The sequence below is a fragment of the Trematomus bernacchii genome, unplaced genomic scaffold (genome assembly GCF_902827165.1).
Source record: "Trematomus bernacchii unplaced genomic scaffold, fTreBer1.1, whole genome shotgun sequence".
NCBI classification, from domain to species: Eukaryota; Metazoa; Chordata; class Actinopteri; order Perciformes; family Nototheniidae; genus Trematomus; species Trematomus bernacchii.
The window spans coordinates 748,761-776,266 of NW_022987720.1; the positions used below are offsets into that span (position 1 = coordinate 748,761).

Sequence of the window (27,506 nt, forward strand, 5' to 3'; positions counted from 1 at the left end):
GCAGCAGCTCATATGCATTTAAAGCTACAGACAGAATCAGAACTTTTGAAACAGGGCTGAAACAGAGGGGATTATGGGATGCTACAATCCATGATCTGTTTGGTATTCTGAGCTAAACACTTCAGAGACATGTTTTGTATATATCTGAGACCTATAATATATTGATGGAAAACAGTATAATAGGGGACCTTTAATACTTTCACACAGTATTCATATAAAACCTACTCCTGCTCACTTTTTACAATATGGGACCTTTAAGCAAAAAAATATCCTTGTATCTGCTTACTAATTATATGTATTAAGTGTATGTCTACTGATTATAAAGGCTAAACAAGGGGATTTGAAGCAAAGCGGGCCAAGACTTACTTTTTACCTATAACTCTAAATAAATGCTGAGAGGGAGGTTGTATAATTGTATGATGAAGCGATGAGTGGACTGCCTCTGCTTCATCAGACTGAACAGGCCTGAGATGACCGGTACCCCTCGGAGCCACTGTTAGACTTCATTACATTATAGCTGTTAATTATAAATCTCCATCCAACTGGGCTATGATGGCCTAAATGTGCCATTACGGTTCGGACTTGGAAATGACTGTCCATTGTCAGACTGTGAGAATAGACTGCCCCCACTTACCAGCTCTTAATAAATGAGCCTTTCTTCTGTTTATTGAATAAGACGACACTTATGACATGAGCTTTGCATTAAGGGGATCATGTTTATTGCCCAAGAATCCACCTGAGAATGAAATAGCACGGCACAGCTCATCCAAACCAAGCTTATTTGCATCTTTAAACATCTCTGTTGGCATAAGACATGACGTATATACAGCGAAACGTACAGTACATACATTTAATCCGGCATACTGCTGCCGTCATCTTGTCACAAAAATATGCACGTTATAGCGTCACAGTACCTTAAGGAGCAAGACCTTTATTCATTTTACTGCGTTTCCTACCCAGTTTATTCCCTTCATTTATCATGTGCGGAAAAAAGACAAGTTTTAGATATAACTACTCTTCACACAAAACACACTAACAGATTAACAGAGCGCCATCACCAGTTTCCCCAGACCTTATGGCTAAAGTAGTGCACAAATTTCATCCTACACATAGACTTCTACCGTAGAAAGGACATCAAATGCCTCCCTAATCCAGATTATACAGTGTGGCAGCCATTTTACATAGTTACATTTTAATCTACGTGTTTACATCAACTCTACGACATTATGATCTTCAAGTACGTTCTCTAATTATAATCATGTTGCCTCGAAGAAATGATATGGTACATCAGTGCTGTAGCAGAGAAGCTAGTAAAAAATTATCTTACAATGATATCATTTAAAAATCTTTTTAAAAAAGTATTATCCACTGTCTTTAATCTACTCTTTGTTAATGCCACATTAGGAAATAAAAATAAACAGCAAACCAACAGAGCCACTTTTAAATAAATAACACTTTGCTGTCGAACAATTGTATTACGTATCATTAAGTACTCTTTCCCTGAACATTTCTACTAAAATAAGGACGCCGCTTATTGTTATAAGAGATGCCGACCACTTTATAGCTTCCCTTTAATTGTTTATATATGAATGTAGTGGTTAGATAATTTGCGATACACAACACAGCAGGGATACATGTTTATGTGAATGTCTTACAGGCCACATTATATTATTGTGGACCAATGCTGGTATTAATAGTACGAGTCTTTACTCTTTGGCAAGACTTACCTCTTAGGACACATTGACCTTTACTCTTCAAAAGGACAAAATCAAATCATCAAAAGGCTCTCTAAATGCACTAGAATGCAGATTAACAGGCTTCAAGATGGATGAAATAATCCATCAGGATCTTCAAGTATCATGGGTCTTTTGACAAAAGAAGCTCTACGTTTGGCATGTTAATATAAATATCTCTAGAACGCGCTTTCTTCTGCTCTAATGCTGTCTGTCCGCTTTTAGACTTTTTCGTAGCAGGTCAGCACAAACAGCAACAATGAAAATGTCCTGGTTGTCAAGACAATTAAACCAATTCATTCAAACTTTCATTGGGAGTTGGAAGGATGTTGCTCTAAAATGTCTCGTCTGCCTGCCTATAAAACATAATTCCTGCCGATTGCAGAATCAAAACTTTAAGTCAAAGCTGAAATGGACAAATACATGGTGTCAAACCCCACCATTACCCGTTATCTTTCACTTCCTGTTACCCACTGCGGGGGGTCAGGAAGCAGCTTGGGGCAGTCTGAGTTGGGGTCAGGCCTTGGCCTCCAGCAGTTCGAGGAACAGTTTGTGCATGGGCACACGGCCGTCCTGTTTGATGCTGCAGAAGTGCTGGACAGCGCGAGCGGCCGTCTGACGGAGGAGAGGGAGGGTCATGATTAGCTTGCCGGCCCGCCGAGGGTCCTCCAGGCGGTGGGTGGCCTCGTAGTCCTGAAGGGCCCCGTGAAGGACGTCCTGGAGTCTCTGAACTGCTTCCAAGTCCTCAATCTGAATGGAGTCTGTAAGGAAAAGAGAGAAGTCAGGAATTAAGGTGTGTCAAGGATTTAAATGTTATCTACTTTTTAGTTTTAGTAAAAACAAGCTTTTGGATTCTTAGGATTCATCCTCTTTGGACCATGAATGTCTTTACATAGGTTCATGACAATCAATCCAATAGTCCACAAAATGTGAAGGCCCAACCAACCATCCATGGAAGCAAAATGCTATAATGGCTAAACATGGGCCTAATTTCTGTATTGACAAACTTAACCTAAGTAACCTTACCTGAGTTAGCGAGTGCGATAGCTTTGAGGACCACAAACTCCTCCTTCTCCAGCCCCATGGCTTTATACTTCTTCACCAGCTGCAGGATGGCGTTGTTGAGGTCGAGCAGCCCCGCGAGCTTCGACTGCTCCTCGTCCATGATGTAATCCTCGGCGTACACCAGCTTGTCCTCCAAGGCCAGCGAGCGAAACACCACTCGAAGGATCAGAATCTCCATCCAGCCGCTCTGCAGCAGACTCATCTGGTCAGCCAGAGACAGGGAGGGGAAGCCTGGAGAGACAAGAGAAAGGGAGATTTTAAAAGGGACACTCCGCATAGGGACGCATATTATAAATAAAGATCAGTTTATGTACCAACAACGTTTGTTGCTGGGCATGGGACTACACATATTAGGACCAAATCCTACTATTAAAAGGCATTTTCAATTACATAATCATTTATGGTCTAATGAAAATGTGGTTAAGTTGCTTATGGTTATTGTAGAATATATTTTTGAAGATAACAGGGACTATAGGTCAGGATATTTGAGCCTCTGCTGCACACATTCTTCTATCTCTCGCAAGTCGCCCAATTTAATAATGGAAATGATTTAATCCCTGGTGTAATCCTTAAGAGATGTTGGCTAAACTATTTCTTGTGTTGTATCCAAATTCCCTCAACCTGCTGCATCTACCTAAACTATTTATGTCTGACTGTTTGCAGCTTAAATAATAGATTGTATTCGGTAAAATAATATGAATGATCATACCAACTGCTGCATTAGAAGACCATATTGCAAAGGGCATAACAAAGGACAGAGGGAGTGAATAGGGGGTACATTTAATTACACTCTGTGGGACATACCCAACTTGATTGACAATTACACCCCACAGGAGCATGATTAAACCTGCTCACGTCCCCCGCATAAACCTGCATACACACACTCACACGCACGTTTACTGTAATTAAACAGATGATTTTACAGAGCAGGGGGAGGCCGGGGGGGGGCGTTTGTGTTTTTGACACCATCGGTGATTGTTATCAGGATCCACTGCTCTTTACAATCACCACGGGGACGTGAGTGGCGCCCGTTTCCCCACTATCGCTCCCTGATTGATTGGAAACGCTGTCTGTGCACAATTTCATTGGTCGATAGGGATCAGTATTCTGGCACCGGACCATCGATCAGGGACGGAGACCTGTGTGAGTGTGTGTGTGTGTGTGTGTGTGTGTGTGTGTGTGTGTGTGTGTGTGTGTGTGTGTGTGTGTGTGTGTGTGTGTGTGTGTGTGTGTGTGTTGGGGCTTGTGTGATCAAATCTTAGACAATATATTGATATATTTTAATGACAAATACAAGTTTAACCTTCAGTAAAAAGAAAAGAGCGTGTTTTAAAGGGACGAGGCAAAGGGCATTGAGTCCAATAAGGAGATGACATTTGTGGATATTTCTCTAGCCAGTGTTGGTTGTATCATTTCAACAGAAACACACTCCCAGCCACACCGCAGTCGTCTTTCACGCACACGTTTGACAGCCAACTTGAAGCACGGACTCAAAAAGGCCAAAAGCAAAGAGGGCAGTTGGTCTTTAGCCAGCTCATCTGCCAGTCTGGCCCTCAGACTTCAGAGCACATCACCGTCAATATCGCTGATAAGAGCGGACACAGAGGAGGGGGAGCAGCCAGGACAGTAGCCCCATCACACTCACCTCCCCCTGGGCAAAGAACTCAGATGGCTGGGCCACTTTGCCCAGGTCCCTGGTTCTCCCAGCGATGGGGCCCGTGTGGCCTGCCACTCATCCAGAGCTGATGTGACATGGCCATTACGCTGCTAGGAGGGGGCAGTCTTTTTTTTTAATATATCTCTGTGTGGTGTCTCTTTGATCTACCTTTCTTTCTTTGTCCAGCTGTCTTTTACCTCATAAACCTGTTCCTCAAATTATGCTTTTGTCCCTTCTTTTCCTTTGGTCTTCTTTCTCGTGATCTCATCTCTAGTTACGCAAAATGTTCTTTAACATAATTGTTCACTTTCTCAACGTCTTATGTGCCTCTCTACCCCTCTCCTTCTGTTTTTCTCTCTGTCTTTGTCTATTAAATTAAAAAAGGAAAGATTCCTTTTAGGTTGAGCTACCGTCAGCCATTTAGCCTAGCTTAGCATAAATCCTTGTAACAGTTAACATAGCTCTAACAGTAAGTATCAAAGAATTTGCCTCTAACTCTAACTCAAAGACATACTTTAAATAAATAAAAACAAACATAGAACAGCACATTTTCTTTTTAGAAGCTGTTGCCCCTGTTTCCAGTCTTTATGCTAAGCTAGGCTAACCTTCTGACGGCTCCGGTTTCACATTTATTGTACAGGCATTAGAGTGGTATCTCGTCTCATCTAGCTCTCTGTAATTACATGACACTAGTTAACAGTAACTGCCAGCCTCCTGATCAGGTCTTTAACAACCCTCTGCTCTTTTCTAAATAAAGAAGCCTTTTTATGCAACCCAGTCTCACGGCATTTCGTGCAATAGTCACGAAATACATGTAATCTATTGATTCGTGTTCACCAACACGATTGTATTTCTATTGGTAGTATGTTTCGTGCCTGCATCACGTCTTTTTATCCGGTCGGGTCTTGGAAGACCACCAGTGTGGTTCATAAAAACATTTTCTTACTCATTATCAAGCCACGATTATTGTTTTTATTTTAAATTGTATAATGTCGGACTTTTTTTGCCGTTCGCGAGGAAAATAAATGGGGCTCAGAGCCTCAGAATACTGAAATCTGTATTTTTTAAATCTTTTTTTCCTTATAATTTGTTATTATTTGGTGCAGACACGAAACATACTACCAATATAAATACATTGCTTCTAAAATCGTCAGAATACTAAAATCTGTATTTTTTTTTAATCTTCTTTCTTTCCAATTTGTTATTATTTACGTTGCTTTTAAAATCGTTCTGTGTGACACGAAAAAAATGGGGAAATCGTGTTGGTGAACACGAATCAATAGATTAATTTCGTGACTATAACACGAAATGCCGTGAGACTGGGTTGTTTTATGTGCCTCATCTCGGCTGACGTAAATGCACCTTTTGCTTCATTGTTTGTGACATTTCGGAGTAGAATTAGCTTGACAGTTTGGATGAATACATGGCTTTCTGTCTCTCTGTCCCCTCAGGTGGGAATCTGCTGTGTGTGCGGGCGGTCCCCCAGCAATACCCTCCACTGGCAGAGGGCTACAAATACACCCATCAGTTGGACTCAAGTCTGTCTCGTGCGCTGACAATAAAGAGCCGACAACGGGAGAAAAGAGGCAGACAACACAGCCTAGGGGGGGGGGGGGGGGGGGGTGAGAAGGAGGGGGTGGGGGGGGGTAAGGAGGTTTTGGGGGGGGGCTGATGCTCGTCTTTATCTTCTAACAGAACAATGGAAATGCTGATGAGAGACACCAAACACCAACACACGCTCAAATGGTTGCTTCATGTCCACTTTTTGCAGGGACAAATGTAGCAGAGATACAAGAACACACACACACACACACACACACACACACACACACACACACACACACACACACACACACACACACACACACACACACACACACACACACACACACACACACACACACACACACACACACACACACACACACACACACACACACACACACACACACACACACACACACACACACACACCTGCTTTGTTTGTTTTGTAAGCATATCAAAGGTAGGACATCAACAAAAAACCCAGGTGTTACCCTGGTGATGTTTTGGGTGTGTATAACTACACCTGATAAAGCAGTCAGGGCTTCAGTTAAGGAAAATTGTAGATTAGAGGAACAAATACACAGAAGAGAAAGTGGGAGATAGTAAAATGAGAGATATAAAAACTGGTATCTGCTAAAGAAATAATGTATAAAATGTATTATTGTTTAATCTATTGCTGTTGAAAACGTTGGGATCTGCTAAGTTTTTGAGGTGAACTGGTAGAAAATTGTTTTAAATGTATAGAGTCAAAAAGGTGTCGTCTTTAAATGTCCAGCCAACAGTTCAAAACTCTCATGTATTTAATATAGATAAATATATGATCAGTAAATCTGAGTAAAGAATCAAATCTTTAAATTGGAAAAACTGGAACCCATTAACATTTGACTTCTTCACTTAATTTGTCAATCCATTCAAACAGTAACACTATTTTAAATCCAATGATAGTTAGTAGACAGAAATTATATTTTTCCAGCTTTTTAAAAACATGGAAATGTTTTGTTTTTCTATGTTTTACATTGTTGCAAACTAAATATTTCTTGGTGTGCACTAATGGTTAAATAGTAATAAGACACCAACTTCTGCTATGTTAAATCGTCAATGGAAAAATACATGAGTTTGTCATTTGAGAGCAGCTCACACCCCAGGGTGGCCCAGAACACAACTCCCAGAGTGTGAAAAGTGCCTCTGAATAAATCCAGGTGCTGTTTTTCATTTGTGTGTGTGTAACGGTTTTCAAAGCCAAGTCTCAAAAGCAGACCTGCAATACGATTACAACCGCCAGCATAGCTGCATACCAGTTTTAATCCCACTAAGCTATCAGAATGCACTTACCCTCTTCTTTCCATCATCTCATCCAAAGGGGGTAAATAAATGTTCCTACTGCGGTTCCTGTATCAGAGGAGAAGCTAAGTGTTGGTCCAAGTGTCAGGAGGATTTCCGTAATTCATAGGCGTCCGCTGCCCAGGAAATGAATTAAAACTTCCAGGTAGCCACTGGTCATCACGTTGATTTATTAGGGACGCACATTGGTAAGCAAGGGCATGGCACACACACACCAACACACCCACCCACACACCCACACACCCACACACCCACACACCCACACACACACACACACACACACACACACACACACACACACACACACACACACACACACACACACACACACACACACACACACACACACAGGGGATAAGTGACAGATAACACACAGCCGCACCAACATGCCCTCTGTCCTCTGGGCATCTTGGCAACCACAAGTCAAAACAATCTCCTCCTCTGATCTGATTACAGACTTAATGTGAGCTAATGTCTGCGGTGGAGTGTGTGAGCGAACAACTGCCGGCCTGACTGATGGTACCTGGGATGTGTTTGGCCCAGCCGATGTTCACCACCAGCTCTCTGTCGGCCAGGTCACACAGCGTGGTCAGAGCCTTGATGTCGCTCTCGGGCACCGTGGGGTCCGGCATGGCGAAGATGCCCTCTGGCTCGGCCACCAGCAGCAGAGACACCACCTTGTTCTCCACCACACCGCCAACAGTGACTGAGAAAGATGGAAACATACGTTACATTTGTGTGATCATAACCAACTTATCATTAAATGCAATATATTGATTACACGAAGAACAGACATTGTTTTTTCAATTCACTTTTGTTTTGCCTCTTTCCAGTAAAAACCATGAGTTTTCAAATTAAGATTGTTTTACTTTCCTCTAGAGCTGCAACATTTAGGCTACTTATTGATAACTATTGACAGAAAACACATCTACTTTTATAACTGGTAATCTTTGAAACAAAAATTGTAGAAAATGTAATTTTTAGCCTCTCAAATGTGGATAATGTTCTGCTTTACTCAGTTAAATGAGCTAATATAAAGCGATTGCCTCAGGACGGACATTTTCCCCTTTTTTTTGACATTTTGTAGACCAAAATATGAACTGATGTAAATGAAAATTTGAATAATTAGTAGTTGTTACAAGTTGAGAAAAAGGTCCAGATTTCCTGACAGAATGTAAAGCATGGCAACAATGTTCATTTCAGCCAATTAAAAAGTCTCACGTCTCACTTTATAAAACTGAAGTTGGCATTGATTGATGCCAACTCATTAGCAAATACAAGCTATAAAAATGATTTAGTGTTGCGACAGACAACATCACATCACATAAATGTGTACTTGCACCATTACGGATAAAACCAGAGGCTCTAATATCTAAAATCAAGCAATCCATCAACATCGACTCAACAATTATCTTCTACAGTCACTTTCTTAATGGGTAATATAATGTTAATGCAAGCTTTTGTTTCTTACACTTACATGTTCTTTTCTGAGGTAAGGCATTCTGTGGGTGCAGATACGGGCTGTTCTCCGCATCTATTCTTCTTTTGTATTTCTGTCTGCCGCCTCGAACCCGGTCCAGACGAACACCTTCAGAAACACAAACAACAGGACATTCATGAGGCAATTCAATATATACACAAATTACAATATTCACAATTGGCTGTCTTTAAATCACTAATTAAAGTCACTCATATGGACTGAATAGATATGTACTCAATATTTCAAACACTATTGAAAAATATATATATATTCGTTTTTTTATTTAATGATTAGGTAGAATTACTGACTCAGTGCGCCAACAAGTCAGGTTGCGTGTTTACATCTTTGTCTGTTGAAAATGTCTCCACTTCACCCATTTAGAATTATTTTGTGAAATTGTTCTAATTAGCATATTAATTCTTGAATAATGACCTAAAACATGTGGTTTGTGCCGAATTTGAAAATATTTGCTCTGTGAATTGGAAGGACCAAAGGAGGGACAACAAGAATAAATGTTGCCTTTGCACACTGATATCGTTGTTGCGGGTGCATACAAATGCATCTAGATGATGTGATTACAGAGAAAATCAGGGTTAGTTTGTTGAAATAGAGGTTTAATATTATTAGTAATTGTGAGCAGAATGGCTTTTTTTTAAATTCATTATATTTCGTTATCGTTGCTAAAAGGAGCGTTACCGTTCATTCACGTAATCAGTTATCAAAAGCTATTGTACACGGTCAACCATCGACCAATCATCCACTCCCATGTCCCAAAGATCTCAAGGAGACATGGACGCAACATGTCTTATGCTGGCACAGCAGCACACATCCTGTAACACAACACCAGACAACTTCAGAGCCGCTGATGACAACTGCTTACCTTAACGAGCATTATGGTAGACTTGTCACCACAGAGATGGGGATTTAAGAGTGTGTGACCGAGTGTGTGTGCACGGGGGGTAACTGAGAATAACATTGACCAGGTGTATCTCTAAACAAAATGTGTCCAGTGAGTGAACGTGACTCAGGGAGCCTTCAGTAATGGTGTTGGGTTACTAGTCCACACAGAGGCCATAGTGACCCTGGATAGATCTATAATGGCACTCTGAGGGTATTATTTGCCCACTTGACACCTCACTGTGACACTTCATCCCTTTGAGCCTGCTTCCTCCTGGACTTATTCTTACTTATGCAGATATTTATGGAGAGCATGCATTAAAGGTGGGGTAGGTAAGTTTGAGAAACCGGCTCGAGATACACTTTTTGTTATATTCCATGGAATGCTCTTAACATCCCGATAGCAATGAATATCTTAAGTGCTTTGACAAAAAATCCATAAAAAAATGTCATCTGTGGAAGCCGTAGTACTGTAAAAAGCACGACCAATCATTTTAGCCGGCCCGGCTAAAATAACTGGATGGCCTACCTGCCTGTCAGCCTTCCATCTGTGTCATTGGTCATGTGCGCGTTCGTGTGTGTTGGAGGAGGGGCTCTGTAAGGAAGTGGCAGATTTTTTCCGGCTGTGTATTTTCAAATTCTAGCGCACTCTAGCTGGTTTCTCCAAAATTACCTACCCCACCTTTAACATCCACATTAAATAACCTTTAAATCAGGTAGGTGAAATGTGCCGTTGGGTTGAACAATGTTCTCATATTTTTGCATCATTGGTTTGAAAAGCCATTTTGTGTCATTTTATAGTCAAGCCATTACCTTAACAACAATTTGTATAGAATTTCAGGTTTATTATTTAATGTACCGTGAACTGAGGTATGACGGAAAGCAAGGGCCTCTCATAACGAAGCAAAGGTTTGAGAAATTGATTCATGACCTTTGCTGTAAACTAACATGCTCTTCCACCACACATACTATGACATATTTGTTATATGTTTCAGTAAAGGTGACAAATGGAAGCTTGCAAAATCTCCACAAACACACCTCCTTAAAAATGTTTTTTACAGTAATGTATATATTTTCTAATCTCAATAAATGTTGTATATTTCAAGTAAGGGATTTGTCTTTCAGCTCCTCTGATTGTGGCTCAATTGTAAAAAATGTATATCACATTCTTCCCTTCACAAATTATGGTTCAACAGTGTTTGAATGTGTTATAAGGTATGGATTATAGATTGCTTTTATTCTAATAATGTGTCAAATGTAAGAAATCCTACTCAAGATGTGTGGGGAATTAAAGAAGGGATTGGTGTGTGAACTCATTCCCCCCTGATCCTCCTCCTCCTCCGATGATGTAATCCGGGGCAAATAGTAAGTGTGGATTACCCTGGTCCCTTGGCAGGTGCCACTCTGAGGTGTGAGATAAGGGATGAGGGTGCTTACTTGTGCATCTGATTTAATACCAACTGTCGGCGAACAATGGATTGAATCAAACAACGTTGGTCATTCGATATGTCAGAAAAGTTAGTTTTATACGGGTACGTTTGTGTGCATGTTTGTGCTTAGATTTGACAGTTATTCAAACGCACACATCAGAGTTAAGTGTAACTCTTCACTGTGGAATGTGCTGACAACCAAAAGGCCTAGAATAGCTTTGGTGGATAACAGGCACACATTCATCTCCTCCCTGTTCTTCTGTACAGCCCACTAGAGTTCAATAAACACTGAGTACTCAGACATTGATCTATTTTTCCCTGCTCTCATCACTCAGCCCTCTTTTGAGAGTGTCTGGAACTTCACATGGGAATCTTTACAGATTTTGAAAACTGTCACAGAGCAGCAGGATGAGGAACACTGACACAAAGCCGCTGATCCGGACTGATCTATCAGCCTCCATCACTAATGCCACTACCAGCATGTGTTCAGTATAAACAATCCCACGCTTTATGATATTGCGACAACTGTACACAAAACCACTGTCGCGTTAAATTCCCTGCACACTGCTTCTCAAATGAAAAGGATTTAGAAAGTTGGCGGCAAAAAGCCAGCATAAACCGTTTCTCAGAATACAGATTAACATGGGATGATTAACACACCTTGGACCAAATAAATTCCGGCAGCAGGAAGTGGGATGACACGGTTAAGGAAAAACAAAGAAGGTACCTTAGAGGTATTGCAGCACCACTTGCAATATCTTATAGGAGCAATTACATCTGTATGATGAACTGTATTTTTAAAATATTCCACACATTTTGCCAACATGTTTAACTGCCCTTAGAAGTGACAGCAACTGTAGTATTGAACACTAAACAGGGCTTAATCAAATCCTGCCCCAGGTCTATATGTCTTTTAGCCGTGTATTTAATACGGCCCTGACTCTCCCCATTAAACCTCACAGCTCCTCTGTCTCAGCCTTTACTGCGGCCTCTCGGGGAAGAGGGGCATTACGAGACACGATGAAGCGCGTTATGAGGGCGCTTACGATCGGAGTTACGAGGGGCAGTTCGCATTTCACGGAGGTCCAGGAATCCCACAAGGCATCTGGAGGAATTTACGAGGGGGAAGGGAAAGCAAAAGGGGGTGGCAAGAGGAGAAGGGGGTTGAGAGGCAGAATGGGATGCTGTTGATGCCCTTACCCTATTAAAACCAGCTAATTTAGAAAAATGGCAGACACACACTCACTCACAAACATAGAGGTGTGCCTTTAAATGTGAGTGCAGGCTGACATGTGATAAACAAACTCATATACACAAACTGATACGCATGTAAAGATGCCATGAATCTGTTTATCTATAAGTTAAACATACAGAGACACACAACAGCAATAAACAGATGCTGTTATGTGTTTTAAGATGAGTTGGGGTTAAAGAATCATTCAAGTCAATAATACCTTGGATCTTATTTTCACAGTTTTAGACAACGTTTCTATAAGTTATGATAACATTAAACTTCTAATAATACTGCTATGGAATATTACGCACTACCATATGTGCTAGCTCATACAAAATGTAAACAACAGAAACGTATTGGCTAATGATACATTTGACTTCATTTTATCTTCAAGATATGTGTGGCTAACATGTAGCTTTTTATAAATGCCTTGACACACCACCATCTGATATGGTCACATTTTGAAATCCGTATTTTAGGTTTAACTTTTTAGGCAAGCCGTCTTTACAGCGCTGACGTTCGAGAGAACAGAGAGCCACATTTCCAAAATGGAGGAAGCTAATGTAGCTTATTGTGCCACCCACTTTAATTTATGTAACCTTTTCTATATACATTTCTTCACAAAATAAGAATTGGGGTGAAGAGTTTGGGGTGTACATTTAATCTTTTTTAATAAATTGTGTAAACGTATTGTCACGTTAGCAAACGAGCTAACAAGCTGCTAAGAGATTGTTAGCATCTGGTTAGTAGGCCTAAGCATTTTTCCCCCTCTTCAATAACTCTTCAATTAATTAAATGGTGTACACTTAAATGCTTTAGTTACTATTCTTCTATCCTAAAACTGTACCCACCACGGACAAAGAGTCAAACACGTATGTTTTATCTGCTCTCCACTCTTTTTATCATCTATTGGCCCGACACTGCATGCAGCAGTATCCGGTACAGTAGGAGGTCGCTAATGTTTTCCTTTTTGAGTCACTTCTAAATCTGGACACTATGTCATCAGACTGGCGCACTGTAAGACTAAAGGAGCACCTGACCACTGTCACAGATTCTCTGTGTAGTACGTATGTCACCACCATATTTCAACCCAGTCTCACGGCATTTCGTGTTATAGTCACAAAATTCATCTATTGATTTGTGTTCACCAACACGATGTCCCCATTTTTTTTCGTGTCACACAGAACGATTTTAAAAGCAATGTAAATAATAACAAATTAGAAGGGAAAAAAGATTTAAAAAAATACAGATTTCAGTATTCTGACACAGAACGATTTTAGAAGCAATGTATTTCTATAGTATGTTTCGTGCCTGCACCAAATAATAACAGATTAGAAGGAAAAAAAGATTTAAAAAATACAGATTTCAGTATTCTGAGGCTCTGAGCCCCATTTATTTTCCTCGTGGACGGCAAAAAAAGTCAAACATTATACAATTTAAAATAAAAACAATAATCGTGATTTGATATTGAGTAAGAAAATGTTTTTATGAACCACAAAGCTTCTGGTCTTCCAAGACCCGACCGGACAAAAAGACGTGGTGCAGGCACGAAACACACTACCTATAGAAATACAATCGTGTTGGTGAACACGAATCAATAGATTACATTTATTTCGTGACTATTAAACGAAATGCCGTGAGACTGGGTTGCATATTTCCATACTTTTAATATATGTTAAGGAATATGTAAGGAAGTTTTGCACCATAAAAAGTATCTGCACTAAAGATGTGGGATTGTGAGAGCCTGTTGAAGTTTGATTTATTTTATGTCTATACAACTTTATTTAAGTTTTCAAATTATTTTTTTAAATTAGAAAGCACAAAGTCATAGGCTGGGTTAGTTACTATTCATACACTCTTTACTTCCCCTACTTATTTTTTTTTTTTTTATCTTGATTTGTCTCTTTCTTTTAGAAGTCCCTACAATTGTAATTTTCCAAAGTTTTGTCGCAGGAGTCCTAGCAACAACTCTCTCCATTATCTTAGCTGCAGCAGTGTTGCACACATACTGGCAGATTTCCAGGAGCTATTTTGGACGAGTACTGGTGAAGCAAAGACTGACACAATTGAACAGTTAGCAGCCCTCTCAGAGACACGGCTATGCATTGTTCAGTCCTGTGTTTACTACACATACACAGTCCTACACACATCACAGCTGGCACTAAGGGCCTGAAGTTTAACTGTCAGACGGTTTAGGTTTCACTGCAGTCTTCAGAACTACAGTACATGGCGTCGCTGGTTTGTCAGGTGAGACATTAAGAGAATCTCAGCTGGTATTATGGGGTATTGTTTTCAGGAATTCACATAATAGAAATAGCAGTGTTAGCCTTCAATCTTTAGGTGCGATTTCTCTGTCTTAGCTTTCCAACGGATGATGTTTGAACTTCTGCCAAGACTACCAACCAATCACTCCCAAAAAAAGCAACTCAAACAATGTTTTGTTGTGTGAAAGAGATGTTTTGTGTATAGCTGACCTTCTCTCAACATGCCCACAGACAGACATTTCACGAATCGACAGGCCTGGCAGGATTTCCTTCTTCTCTTGGTGATTTCACATTCATTGGACGCTGGGCAGCTGTATTCAATGTTACCTGGAGGAGAAGAAGAGAGATAGATAAATACAAAATATATACTTTTTTGGAAATTGCATTGGAGTAATAATGAATCATAGTTGTTGATTAAGTTCTGACAATATTCTCATAATGAGATTCACAATCCTCTTTTCAAAAGCTGAAAATGTGTCACCGCAGGAGATTTTAAAGGAGTCCTGCAGCTATTTATTGTTGTACTTTTATAACGTTAGGGGAGTCAGTCAAACTGTCAGACTTGAACAAATTCCTGCCAAGCTGAGGAGGACATACAACTGTTTCACAGGCTGGGTGGGAAACTAGTGCATCTTCAAATTATTGAGAAAAACATTAAGTCTTGTGGTTTCTAAAACACTTTTAAAAGCACATCGTTCAAAATGTTGACTTTCAATCTCAATCACATACAAAAACACATGGTCCCAACAACTAATTAAGAGTAACAGAAATGGCAGCCAAAAGTGTGGGTTAAGCCTGATGGCTTTTAGCCAGTTGCAGGCGCTCTCAGCTGCCACCCTCGATCAGAAACAGGAAGTATCTGATGAGCCAGACATCACCAGTTGATCCGACAGCCGTTCATCCGGTTTGCCCTATGAACTCATTTACAGTAGCCAACTTCTAGGCCTAAACACATCGCAGTCTGCCGAGTCCTCGACCTGGGCTGCGAGCCCGCAGATCACAGGACACTCCTTTTAATAAACCCACACTGCATGCCGCTACCACTAATGGCTTTCAGGATGCGCGCACATTCAACCCCATATGTTATCTCAAGCTGCAAAGCCTAAACTCAAACATGTTGACTATATACATGATGCACTGGAAGTTTAACCACACATTGGCTGTTTGCAAACAGGTCTTTATTTAAAGCCTCTCTGCAGTTAAAGGCAGGGGGCGGAAGCTGTGAGCTAACTGATGAGGTTTGTTTATCCCAAAACAAATGAGTGCATCTGCACCATGTTGCTAGTAAAACAAGTTCATCATGATGCAGGAAGACATTATAAGCAATACACAATAAACTCTGTAACTAATATCCTTTTTCCACTAAAATTAGCACGTATATGCGGGTGTATTAAACACAGTGAAACCTGCTAAAAATAGCCAATAAACTTCACCTTGCCAGGAGACAAGTATGGCTTTCTGTTTTTTCCTTCTTCTTTCTTTCTGTTGTCCCTTTCGACGTCATGGACATGCCAGAAAGCAAGGTTGGTAAAAAGTGCAAAATACTACGGTGGTTACTTTGTTTTTAGATACCTGTTATTATTCAGTCTTTCGTTAGAAGAGTAGAAAAGACAATCAAGTAGTTGTTGGTAGTATATTTTTAGCCAATGGGAAATTTATATAAACAAGCGTTAAAAACATGCATCTTAAAATAATGTATTTGTTGTATTTTCTCTCTCTTACCCTGGATGGTCCTCTTGAAAAAGGCCTTGCAGGCTTCACAGGAGGCCACACCATAGTGGTAGCCCGAGGCAACGTCACCGCACACCAGACACACACGCTTGGCCACCGAGCCCAGCATGAATTCACACTTCACTTGGGTTTCCTCTTGAACAAACCTCCTGGATAGAGGTGGAGAGGAAGTGAAGGGGTCAAGTGTGTAATATTCATAGTACCTCTATTCAAACGAGAAAGGACAGTTTAAAGCAGACACCAACCTGTTTGCTCCTCCATTGTTGGCCAACCCTGCTGTGTGACCATAGAGGCTTGGTGAGTCCAGCCCACTGATGAGGTTGTGGCCTTTGATCAGGGCTCCGTAGCTGGAGTTTGTGTCCGAGGAAGTGCTTCCAGGACTGGGCTGGGGCGGGCTGACGTCGCCCTGAGAGCTGGGGCTGGGGCTGGAGGGCTCACGCTTTATAGTGGGGGGACAGATGGGGTCCAAGCCCCTCACTGACATCCTGCCAAAATGTCTGGAAAGAGGAGGGCAGAGAAGGAACAATTGGAGAATTGTTAAATTATGGTATAAATGATCATATATGCATCACCAGAGAAGGTATGTCTCAGTTTGGTTTTCGGTAGGATTACGGAAAAACTACTGACCTGGTGTTCATGAAATTTGGTGAAAGGGTAAAGCATAAGTCAAGGAAGAACCCATAACATTTTAGAAAAGATCTGATTCACAGGGCTTACACATCCATCAATCTTTACATTTGTTAGCATTTAGCCTAGCTGGTTGCGCTCTCTGAGTACCCTTCCAGTTCTCTCTCAAGTCACCCTTATATCATGATTCACCTTTGTATTGTTATAAATATTAATAACTGGCTATTATAAAGTCAGGCATCATTAAGACAGACAATAAAAAAATCATCACTTTTAAAAAAACATCACTATTAATCTATGGATTGATGTATTTTGAAACCCCAAACAAACTAAAAAGCTACAAAATTACACCTTTTTTTTCCCAGATGCTTTTACAATCTCTACCTCTCCATCTCCACGCCCCTTCATTCATGCGTCCATCCATCTCAGCCCCTATCTAAGCCAGCCGTTTGTGATTCCCCACACATGCAAAGCTGCTGTCCATTACACTGCTTTGTTTTCAAAGAGGGAGGTTGCTTAAGTAAACGTAGGGAAATAGCCAAACCAGAAATCATCCGCTTCATCATCATAACCATCCAAATGCGGCCAACTTCTTTGCTTTATTATTTTATCTTTCTCTCTCATAGTGTCTCTCAGTTACTAATCACTCTAAAGGTCAACATTAAAAATAATCCATTGAACGAGAAATGAACACATGCTTTGAAATTATATAACTAAGATAGAAGTCCAAGTGTAAGTCCATTTTATGGGGTGTTGAGCATGGACAGGCAACCCCCAAATTAATACAAATTAAAATACATCATACTGTGCTTTTTCAATTCATATATATCTGATTATTTTTCTAATGACAAAAATATACATGCCTTTAGAGACCTAGCATTCTAAAACAAATACTATTTTTAGAAGAACTATGCCTGCATGTTAAAGTGTGTATCATGGCTTTATTATTGGATCGAGATGTGACCACAACAGACTCTCTGTCACCACGACGAGGAGAAAAAAGCATCTGAAACCAGCTGAGGTGTACAATAGGCTCACAGGCATGTGAACTGCGCTCCCACACACACACTGAATACACACACACACACATTGTGGCGTCAGGCGTTCGCGTGTGCATGTAAAAATAAAAATCATAGACGGGCTCCCACTTCTCTACACACACTTCAGATTCATGTGATCAGGAACATGTTAAAGCTCCATGCACACACTCACACATACACACAGTCACATGTTAAAGCAAGTGTCTTCATAAACACCCTGACACGTTACTGGTATGCAACTGTTTGTCGCCAGGCCAACTTTTAAAAAGACCAATGCCGTCTCACACACTTCCACATGCAGAGAAAACCACACACACAGCTGTACATCCCTCTCACTCTAATCTGGGCCCGATGAGGTGGAAGACCATCTCAGTCTGTTTCCTGCCATGTAAATCAGTGTTCGCTCGGCCGCAAGTCATTTGCTAGGCAAAAAGACTGGCTGCGATTAACCACCTCCAGAGTAAACCATGGGCACGCGCTATTGACCCCTCTACAAACCCACAAGAGACACACTGACAACAAGTGAAAACACCAAAGGAGCTAACAGTAGGTGTTTCTACAGTAAAAAATAAGCAAATGTGGCAACACAACATACAGTCAATGCAATGTAATCTTGGCATCTGCTATCTGAAATGGGTGATCAAATTAACATTTGTGTTTTCACCAGTGTTGGGCAGTGCATAATCTATCCCCTAACATAAGGTTTTTATGGCGTACATTTTGGAAAACATATACATTTTTACTCAGCAGACACGTAGCAACTATAGCTTCTATTTTGATTTGCTGTGATTGGCGCAGTGATGTACGTTGTAGTGTCACTTAAATCATCCTCAATAAGAGCAGTCAGAGTGAATCAGAATCTTAAAGTTGTTTAACCAAAAGGTGGAGGTAATAATTCACAGTGGGGTTTCCACACTACACCAAGTTATTTGTTGATGCAAAAATATCCATCAGTGCAGTCGATAAAGTAGCCAAACATTGTATTATGTTTCAATCAGAACTGAGATTCAATGCATTCACTACCCGAATTGAAACTTTCCCAACACTTACCAAACTCTTTTCTTAAGGTTAGTAAGTAAACTCAATAAGAAATAAACAAGACATTTTAACAGCCCCCCTCCCCCGTTGACATCTCTCACCCAATCCACTTTGACGACTATAAAAACAGTACAGTGACGAGATTTCAGTTTGCTTTTAAAGTGACTCACTGGTTTACTTATTGGCTATCAATCACAGGCGTCCATATTGCTGTGTCAAGTCTCTGACAGATGCAGAGTGAGATATACTTTGTGCTCCCCCATTATAATGCATCTCAGGGAGAAGGAGGAGAAGGAGGAGGGGGGGAGGTGCTGTTGTTTTACTTTTATAATGAAATGGCATTAGAGTTGGGCAATCAGATGTGATGTAATATTCACTTTGACAGATCACTAAAGTACCGCTCCTAATAAAAGCCCATCAATAGACGTTTGGTAGCTGCTTCTACAGCGGCATGCAGCGGGGATAAATCAGAGTGTGTGTGTGTGTGCGTGTGCGTGTGCGTGTGCGTGTGCGTGTGCGTGTGTGTGTGTGTGTGTGTGCGCGTATCTGTATTCAAAGTTATCGTACCTTTCTACCCCTTTGTGTCCCGGTATCCAAAACAACTCTAATGGCACCTTGGCAACAAAGACGAATAATTCAGCGTGAAACGACAAGGAGACAGAAAGGGAGAAGAAGAAGAGAGGCGGGAGGAAATGACAAGAGAGTCAGACAGATAGAGGGAGTGTGAAAAAAAAAGCCAGGAAGGGACAGAAAGAAAGGGGTTGTGCCTGTGGCTCATTAACCTGGGGGTGTTGAAAGAAAAGAGAGACGGCAACACTCACTTTCAAATGAGCAGAGTCATAATGCAGACAATGACCCAGCGGATGAAGGAGAGGAGGGAGAGAGAAGAAAACAGGGAGGGAAGGGAAACACAGGGAAAAAAGGAAGGGAAGTGACCAAGAGATGTAATGAAAATGAAGGCGAAACAGGCCTTGGGGAAGCGAAAATGCGATGCTTCAACAAGAAACACAAATACTGACTGACCCTTAGCCCTAACAACAACCCTGAGGAGTATTTATTTAGGTCAGTGGGGTCTCAGTAGTGTCTTTTTTGTGTGCTAATGAGCCAGTAGGAGATGAGCAGGGATCAGTGGCACCCCAAGCCAGCCGTAAGAGCCTTAGTCAGGCTTTGGCGAAGCTGTTAGCAGCGAGATGAGGTGTCTGTGGCTGCAGCCTGGCACCCGCAGGCTCTGGAAACATGGATAGCGTGCCATACAGGCGATCATCTGCGGCCATCGCTGCCTTTTTTTACCATTCTTCATCTGGTTTTCTGTCACCAGCAATCAGCCGACCTGTACGTCCATTTGTCAGCCTCGCCGTCTGTCTGCAAAGCTCATCTTTCTCTGCTATAGGGAAGCCTCAGTGCTGGATGTTTTCTCAGAGCCAGAGTGATTATGCCACAGCTGATAACATCGCAGCGGTGATGATAATGAACATGATTTTTTATGATTACAGAAATGTAAGGCAATCAAAAAGCTGTCCCGGGTAATCAGGCAGCTGCTTCGCACATTTCTTTACAGGCTTTCTGCTGCTTTCTGAAGACTTTTACTAGCCTTGGATGTCCCGGGGTGTCTCAAACTGGTCTTCACCACCTCCCTCACTATAAACAAACAAACAGGCTGAACAATGACAACTGTTAGCATGCAAACAAACCTCCACACCAGCCAGGAAATACTCATTGAAACCTTCCCAAAGCACAAAGACGCTTAAGCTTACTCAAGAAAATCAATTCAGCAAGTTTAGGATCTTACAAATAGTTTGGGAGATTTTTTGACCAAAATGCCAAACTCTCTGAATTTCCACATACTAAATATTGGGGTTTGGACCATTATCACCACAAAACAAGGAATTCTTAAGAATTTCGAAAAATAAATGATGAGCGTTTATTACTATTTTACAGACAACACATGCACAGAGAAAATAGCTGTCTGATTAAATAAATGTAGGCCTTAAACTGGTAAGGTACAACTGGTAGGCCTTAAACTGGTAATGAATGGCAAACGTGTACGCCATGTTAATTCAAAGGAAGATATAAACGTAAGGATGATTTTAAATGTTCATGGCCTCAAAAAGAAACACTGACATAGTAAATTGTAGTAATTGTAAAAACAAATATTGTAAAAAAGCAAGTCAACGGTTGTTCCCTAAAGTGGAGGAAAATTGAAAATGCTGTAGTAAAATACCATACGTTTACCACTCGTATTATCCCTTCTCCGTTAGACTGGATTTTCTTGAGTGTGATGGACCCTAATTCTCACAATTCAACACTGTGTGCTAAGTAATTCATACTTAAAATACACAGACGAAGGAAACTGACTAAAGCATCGAAATCAACTTGAAAATCAAAGGCACACAGCTCGTGATACCTGGGCAGCACACACAGTAAAGTAATAAATGAGATACACAAGCAAAAAGACACTTTTGAATATCAAACACCCACACACAAAAACACAATGTCCCAACATTCATACCTTATCTCTACAATTCTAGTTCAGTTTGCTAATACACATTGTTCCTTTTAAGACACACTTTATGCTCGCTGTGCAGGGTGGAGGTACTTACTCTGTGTCAGAGTGGTAGGTGAAACACTCTGGGAGGTAGAGGTCGACTAAATCCATGTGCACTCTGCAACCATGCTCTGTAGGGAGAAAAGTGAATATCTGTTTCCCTGCTCTCCTTCTCTGTATCTCGTCCTGTGTTCTATAAGCTGTATGTCTCAGTGCACCGTTTGTCACTTTCTCTTTGCTATGTCTCAAAACTTTGCCTCCATCTACTGCCCTCTCTTCTGTGGTATCACACCTCAGCTGCTCTTATTGTCCTCGCTCGTGTGTGTCTTCCTGTCACTCACACTCACACACACTCTGGCTGCCTTTGAAGTCCTGGCTGTTGTGACTAGCTGGCTGTGTGTGACAAGGGTCTCCAGGCTGAAGCTGGCCCTCATGAATCCTCAGCCACACACATTTGAATGGCCTTCCCCCAGCAAGCTAGGCTGGCAGCTGATTGGCTGTCCTCTGAGCCAATGAGAGCCATCCTCTCACTGGGGCAGGTGGAGATGACAACAGAGGATGTTTTAGGTTTTAATTCTTAGAAAGAACCCTTATATATACAGTCTATGGAAAGAACTTTATATGTCGATGTGAAAATCCCCAAATGCGTTAAGAGTTAAAGGATCTTTGCAGTGTTTGTGTTACTATTTGTATTGAACAATTCATTAAACCTCAGTGAATGTTATTCCATAAACTGAATTGTGATAAAAGAAACACTACTAGAAATATGTTTTTAACTGTTAAATTAGATCAAATGAATAGGTAGACACCTTGAATATATATATCTACTTAATAATGTCAATTATAGGAATTCATTAAGGGTAAAACATCTGTTTGCTGCTTCTTAAATGTGAAAACAGGCGGCTATATCTTTCTCTGATTTTGTATTATTTAAATTAAATATCATTGGGTTTCTGATTACATTTTAATATGTGCAACATATCTAAAACAAACTTCTAAAATATTGGCTTTTCGTCTCTGACTTTAATTCACTTAAATAATTATAATCTTTGTAATTCATTTGTTATTTTAATGACAGTGTTTAACAGTATTCAATTGTCCTTTAAGAATGTGTTTCTTTTTCTTGTTGGTTTTAATGTTTAATGTAAAGTGCTTTAAATTGCCTTGTTGCTGAAAAGTGCTTTATTAGTAAACTTGCCTCTTTGGTTGGATCAAACAAGCATCAAATGAACTGATAAAGATTCAGCTGATAAAGACCCACTATTCAGATAAATAAAAACATCTCTCATACAAAACTCAGATACATATATAATCCCATAATGCTGGATATAAACTGGATAATTACCTGGAAAATCACCTATTTTAGTGTCAAAGTCACTGCTTAAATGAAATAAGATTCTTCCCACACAGATATGAATGAACATATGGTCACAGTTTGTAACCTTAGCTGACTTACTGCTGGTGCAGTACTTGATCTATCTGATCTAATCAGCAATGGCTATGTGCCTAACGTGATACGTTTTGCCTTTTGCTGCCACCACACACGTGCACACAAATTGAGAACACTACTTAATTTACTGTGCGTAAGTAGCACTTGGCATTGCAAAAGGTTAGCAGGTGCAATCCAATCTGCAAATTTCAGTTACAGTATCCTATGAAGTTTCCAAACGAAGTTCTCCGAATTCATATGAAGTGCTGATTTAACTTCTACAATTTGATCCAAGATGGATCAACAAGAATCCCGCAAGCATAAGAAAATACTTTGAATACTAACAATAATTAAACAGTAATTAAGTTAATCACCACTAACGTATATTCTCAGTTCTCCCATAAGAATGAAGTTGCAGTAAGTAGCTTGGGGTTAGATGCAGCCTGTTGTCACTACGCCCTAATCCACTTACAGCAGATGCACAGGTAAACCCATGTCAACAAAAATCCCTTTTAATGCAGAACGTGCAAACTTTTATTGTGTTTTGCAGTTTGCACAGATACACACTGCCCCAGCCTTGTTGAAGAAGACATGGGTCAAATTCAAATCATGGTGGTAAACCCTGAGGTCCTGAGGTAGGCCTAGCTGTGGATGCTTGCCATGGAGCATTGAATACATTATGCAGTAAAAAGTGGAGTGCATAAAACATATCTGAACTAATATATAACGATAAGATGATACAGCAATGAAGTATTCTTCATCAATGTGCAAGCACAGGAACAGTTTTCACTATTCAAAACCAGTAAATACCACACATTTTCCACAAACTATTTAAAGTTCAATTATTTGACTTCTTCATTCAAAAACGTGTCTTTAGGTTGATGGAACAATACTCCCCCAATTAATATAGTGTTAACTAATAGCATTAAAAACGCACAGATGTCAAAGGGAGTTTGGGACACATACAATTTATAATTTCTGCTCTTTTCTTTGGTTTCGGCCTGTCTTTTCCCCTCTCCCTACATGACGTTGGGCTCGTGCTCCAACCTGACCCCTGCCTAACCAACCTCCACAGGAATGAAATCACCTGCGCTAATCTGCTGCTCAGATAAAGGCCAGACAGCAGACTGCATGGAGTGGTCCTTATCTTATTACGCACCACATGAAACAGATCGGCAACAGAAATACAGCAGCCACATACACAGGCATTTAACTTGTGTAAACAAACACACGATCGCAACACACGCAAACATAAAGGAAGGAACATTAATAAAATCCCCCTAAAAGATAGAGAGAGTGTGATTTCTAATGGTACATACATTTATCTCAACCATAAAATACAAAAAGCCAGACACTTAGATACTATCATATCAAATCTCTTAAAGTTAATGTATCACATAAAACACTATCTACACTGAGAAATTATCTTTTATAAACCATTTAGGAAATGAATGTTGGCGTTCAAGTGAAGTGGTTCTTATCTCTCAGTGGCTTTTAGCTTGGCAGCTGCCGTCAATGGACTCTTATTTGCTCCAAAAAGCGGAGGGGCTTTTCACATATTCAGGTTGAAATCAAAACTTGAGATTGCTCATTTTATCAATGCTTGATGTTATCCTTGGCACCGGTCGAGTGGTCTCGAGACGTACCACAACAATAAGGCACACTTAAACCAAGCCAGAGTGGCGTCGAGCAAGCCACTTGACCCGAACACACCTGAGTAGTTTATTTTTTCTGATAATCTATTGGTTACTGTGTACCACTGTACAAAAGCTTTTTGTTTCACTTCAAATGGCTCTATGTCAAAGGTTGATGTTCTTTAAGGTAATGTAAATACAAAATGTACAACAGAACAAAAGTTGCACTCACTAAAGTTAATCTGTTGATTGAATAATTATCATCAAAGAAGTTGTGGCTACTTTGTGTTTACTACTAATTAGCAAATGCTAGCATGCTAACACGCTAAACCAGCATGGTGCACATGGTAAAGATATACCAGAGATCAGTTTATTTTGGAACTGGATCCATCCTAAAATCGATTTATGGTTGTCAAAAATAAAAAGGAATTTATTTCTTTATCATTTTATATTTGAGTGAATATTTAGTTTTATTTTTAAATATCAAAATCAGTAAGGAGGAGTTTTAGAGTATCTGTAACAAATGTAAACCTTCTGCTGGATGTCAAAAACAAATGTAGTTAACAAATATAAAAGGACTAAAGGGCTGTTTAAACAATTCAGATGGAATAGAAAACCTAAAGGGCTTGTAAAAAACATCTCAACAAAAACCACAGAGCACAAATGACAGGTAAACTGAGCAAAGAGGACATTGACATGAACCAAAGCAAAATCCTGAAATAATAAGAAACGGAAACGAGCTCAATGCAGCAAATGAAATTGAACACGCATGGCTGCATCAAAATATACTTTTTTTTTTTACACTGCTGAGTTTAAACCGAAGACAGGAGTTCAATAGCTGATCCGAAGGGACGCTGCCTGTAACAGAGCGCCCAGCTGCCAGCTATTGACCACATGATTCCTTTTCTCTGAAGAAAAGGAAAAGTACCAGTGAAGCAGACACCCTTTGTTTGTGTGTGTGTGTGTGTGTGTGTGTGTGTGTGTGTGTGTGTGTGTGTGTGTGTGTGTGTGTTCATCACTTTCTACTCATGCCTAAACTCACACCCACCAAAAATCTGCCCCTGGGGACGGCTGTCGGATTGACTTCCAAAACTGGACAGTCACTCTGCAACTCCAACCCCCACCTCACACACACACACACACACACACACACACACACACACACACACACACACACACACACACACACACACACACACACACACACACACACACACACACACACACACACACATTAGCATCACCCCTCAGCTCTAGTGAGTGTAATCTGCTTAGTTTATGCCTGACTCACAGTCATCCATCAATTACTGAGACAGAGGGAAAGACTATTGACACTGTGGGCAAACACCACTGTCTCGCCGCAGCGACACAGTACCTCGCAGACACTTCAATGGTTTACAAAAGGAGTGGTGGAGGAAGTAAAAGTAAAGAAAAGGAAGAAAGTGGAGCTGAAACTAAGATGGGGAAACAAGATAGAGAGAAATATGATATAGAAATGGAATATCTGTGTTCTTTATGCATGGTATCTTTAAATAGATGAATGGGAGGGAAGTGATACATTAAATGATGTATTGAGAGACAGATTGGAAAAGGATCAGTTTCATTTTATTGATCTGGAGCGCACTGTAAAGGGATCAGAGGTCACACACACACACACACACACACAGGCATCCATAACAGAAACCTTAGTAAGCCTAAGGGAGATGCTTAAAGCTACGTAACCATAGAAATGTCACTTAGAGCTACTGGGACCTGCTGCCGCTATCCTCACAGGGTCAATGGTCTTTAAATGCTTTTCACTTATCAGGCCATCCTACAGTCCCACTGGGGAGGAAGTGAGTCAGCGCTAGGAAACATATATGCACAGGAAGGCATTCGGTCATACAGGATTTCATTGGGGCTAATTTGGGATCATTGTATGAGTATTTGACACCACATGCACAGAGAAATATTGAAGAATCTCAGGATCTTAAAGGTGGTTTACATACCCTTATAATAACTTGGCTGGACTGCCTCCTAGTGGACATATTTATTTTACATTTGCAGCAGCTATATACAGTCTATGCTATACACAACTAACCACAAGGGTGATAAGGTCAAATTATTTTATAAGCAATAAAAAGCAATTAAAACTGTGGTTTAATTTGAAATGATGGTGCGCCAATCCGTAGAACTAGCCTAAATCTGAAATATTTAGTTTTTCTTTAAACACTTTTAAACCTAGATTTAATTATGTTGCCATTAAATTAAATTAAACTCCAGCTTTTTAATACTTTCAGCATTAACTTAAAACTTTCACTTGAGGAAGTTTAACTTTTAAAATGGCTGCCTTTAAGAGATGTGTACAAAATATTCAAGTTTGACCTTTCACTCCAGTTGATCTGTTATAACTGACACCCAGTTGCTAACTGGTAGTCTTTTTTCCCTTAATGTTCTGTTCTGTTCTTTTTTTCTCTTCTATTTTTGGGCTATATTGCCTTAACAATGTGTCAAACACACATTTATTAATTCATTTAGGAAAGTAACCATCCCTGAGATTTCCCCTGAGATTAGTTTTTCAGTGTACACAGAGCTCTGTTTAATTTAAAATCTAGATGTACTAATTGTATACCTAGTAATGTGGATTACTGCAGCTTCATTATCTTAACAATCTCTATTGGTTTAACAGGTGTGCTTCCTGTGTCCAGTTTATAGGCATTTATCACTCGACTCGTCATAGTAGGAAAAGCACAGGTGATACTATCACTAACGATGGCTCTGATTTATTCAGGTGTCATCAACACAGCTAAAGCTGCTAGCCATGGTTCATTTGATTA

General features: G+C 40.3%; 1 protein-coding gene across 2 annotated transcripts in view; it reads right to left on the reverse strand.

Moving 5' to 3' along the window:
• Positions 1–696: 696 nt before the first annotated feature.
• Positions 697–27,506, reverse strand: part of LOC117492559 (estrogen-related receptor gamma-like) — a 28,431-nt gene continuing 1,621 nt past the window's right edge. The window contains exons 1-8 of one of the 2 annotated variants that reach the window (XM_034142865.1): positions 21,683–22,029; positions 16,623–16,874; positions 16,369–16,526; positions 14,857–14,973; positions 8,819–8,929; positions 7,865–8,047; positions 2,760–3,029; positions 697–2,494 (exon numbers count right to left, since the gene is read on the reverse strand). In XM_034142865.1, coding sequence (XP_033998756.1) covers positions 2,250–2,494; positions 2,760–3,029; positions 7,865–8,047; positions 8,819–8,929; positions 14,857–14,973; positions 16,369–16,526; positions 16,623–16,874; positions 21,683–21,738 — 1,392 coding nt within the window. In that variant the 5' untranslated portion in view covers positions 21,739–22,029 and the 3' untranslated portion in view covers positions 697–2,249. Of the gene's footprint in view, positions 2,495–2,759; positions 3,030–7,864; positions 8,048–8,818; positions 8,930–14,856; positions 14,974–16,368; positions 16,527–16,622; positions 16,875–21,682; positions 22,030–27,506 lie in introns of those variants that run through there. The other variant, XM_034142866.1, reaches the window with a different exon arrangement.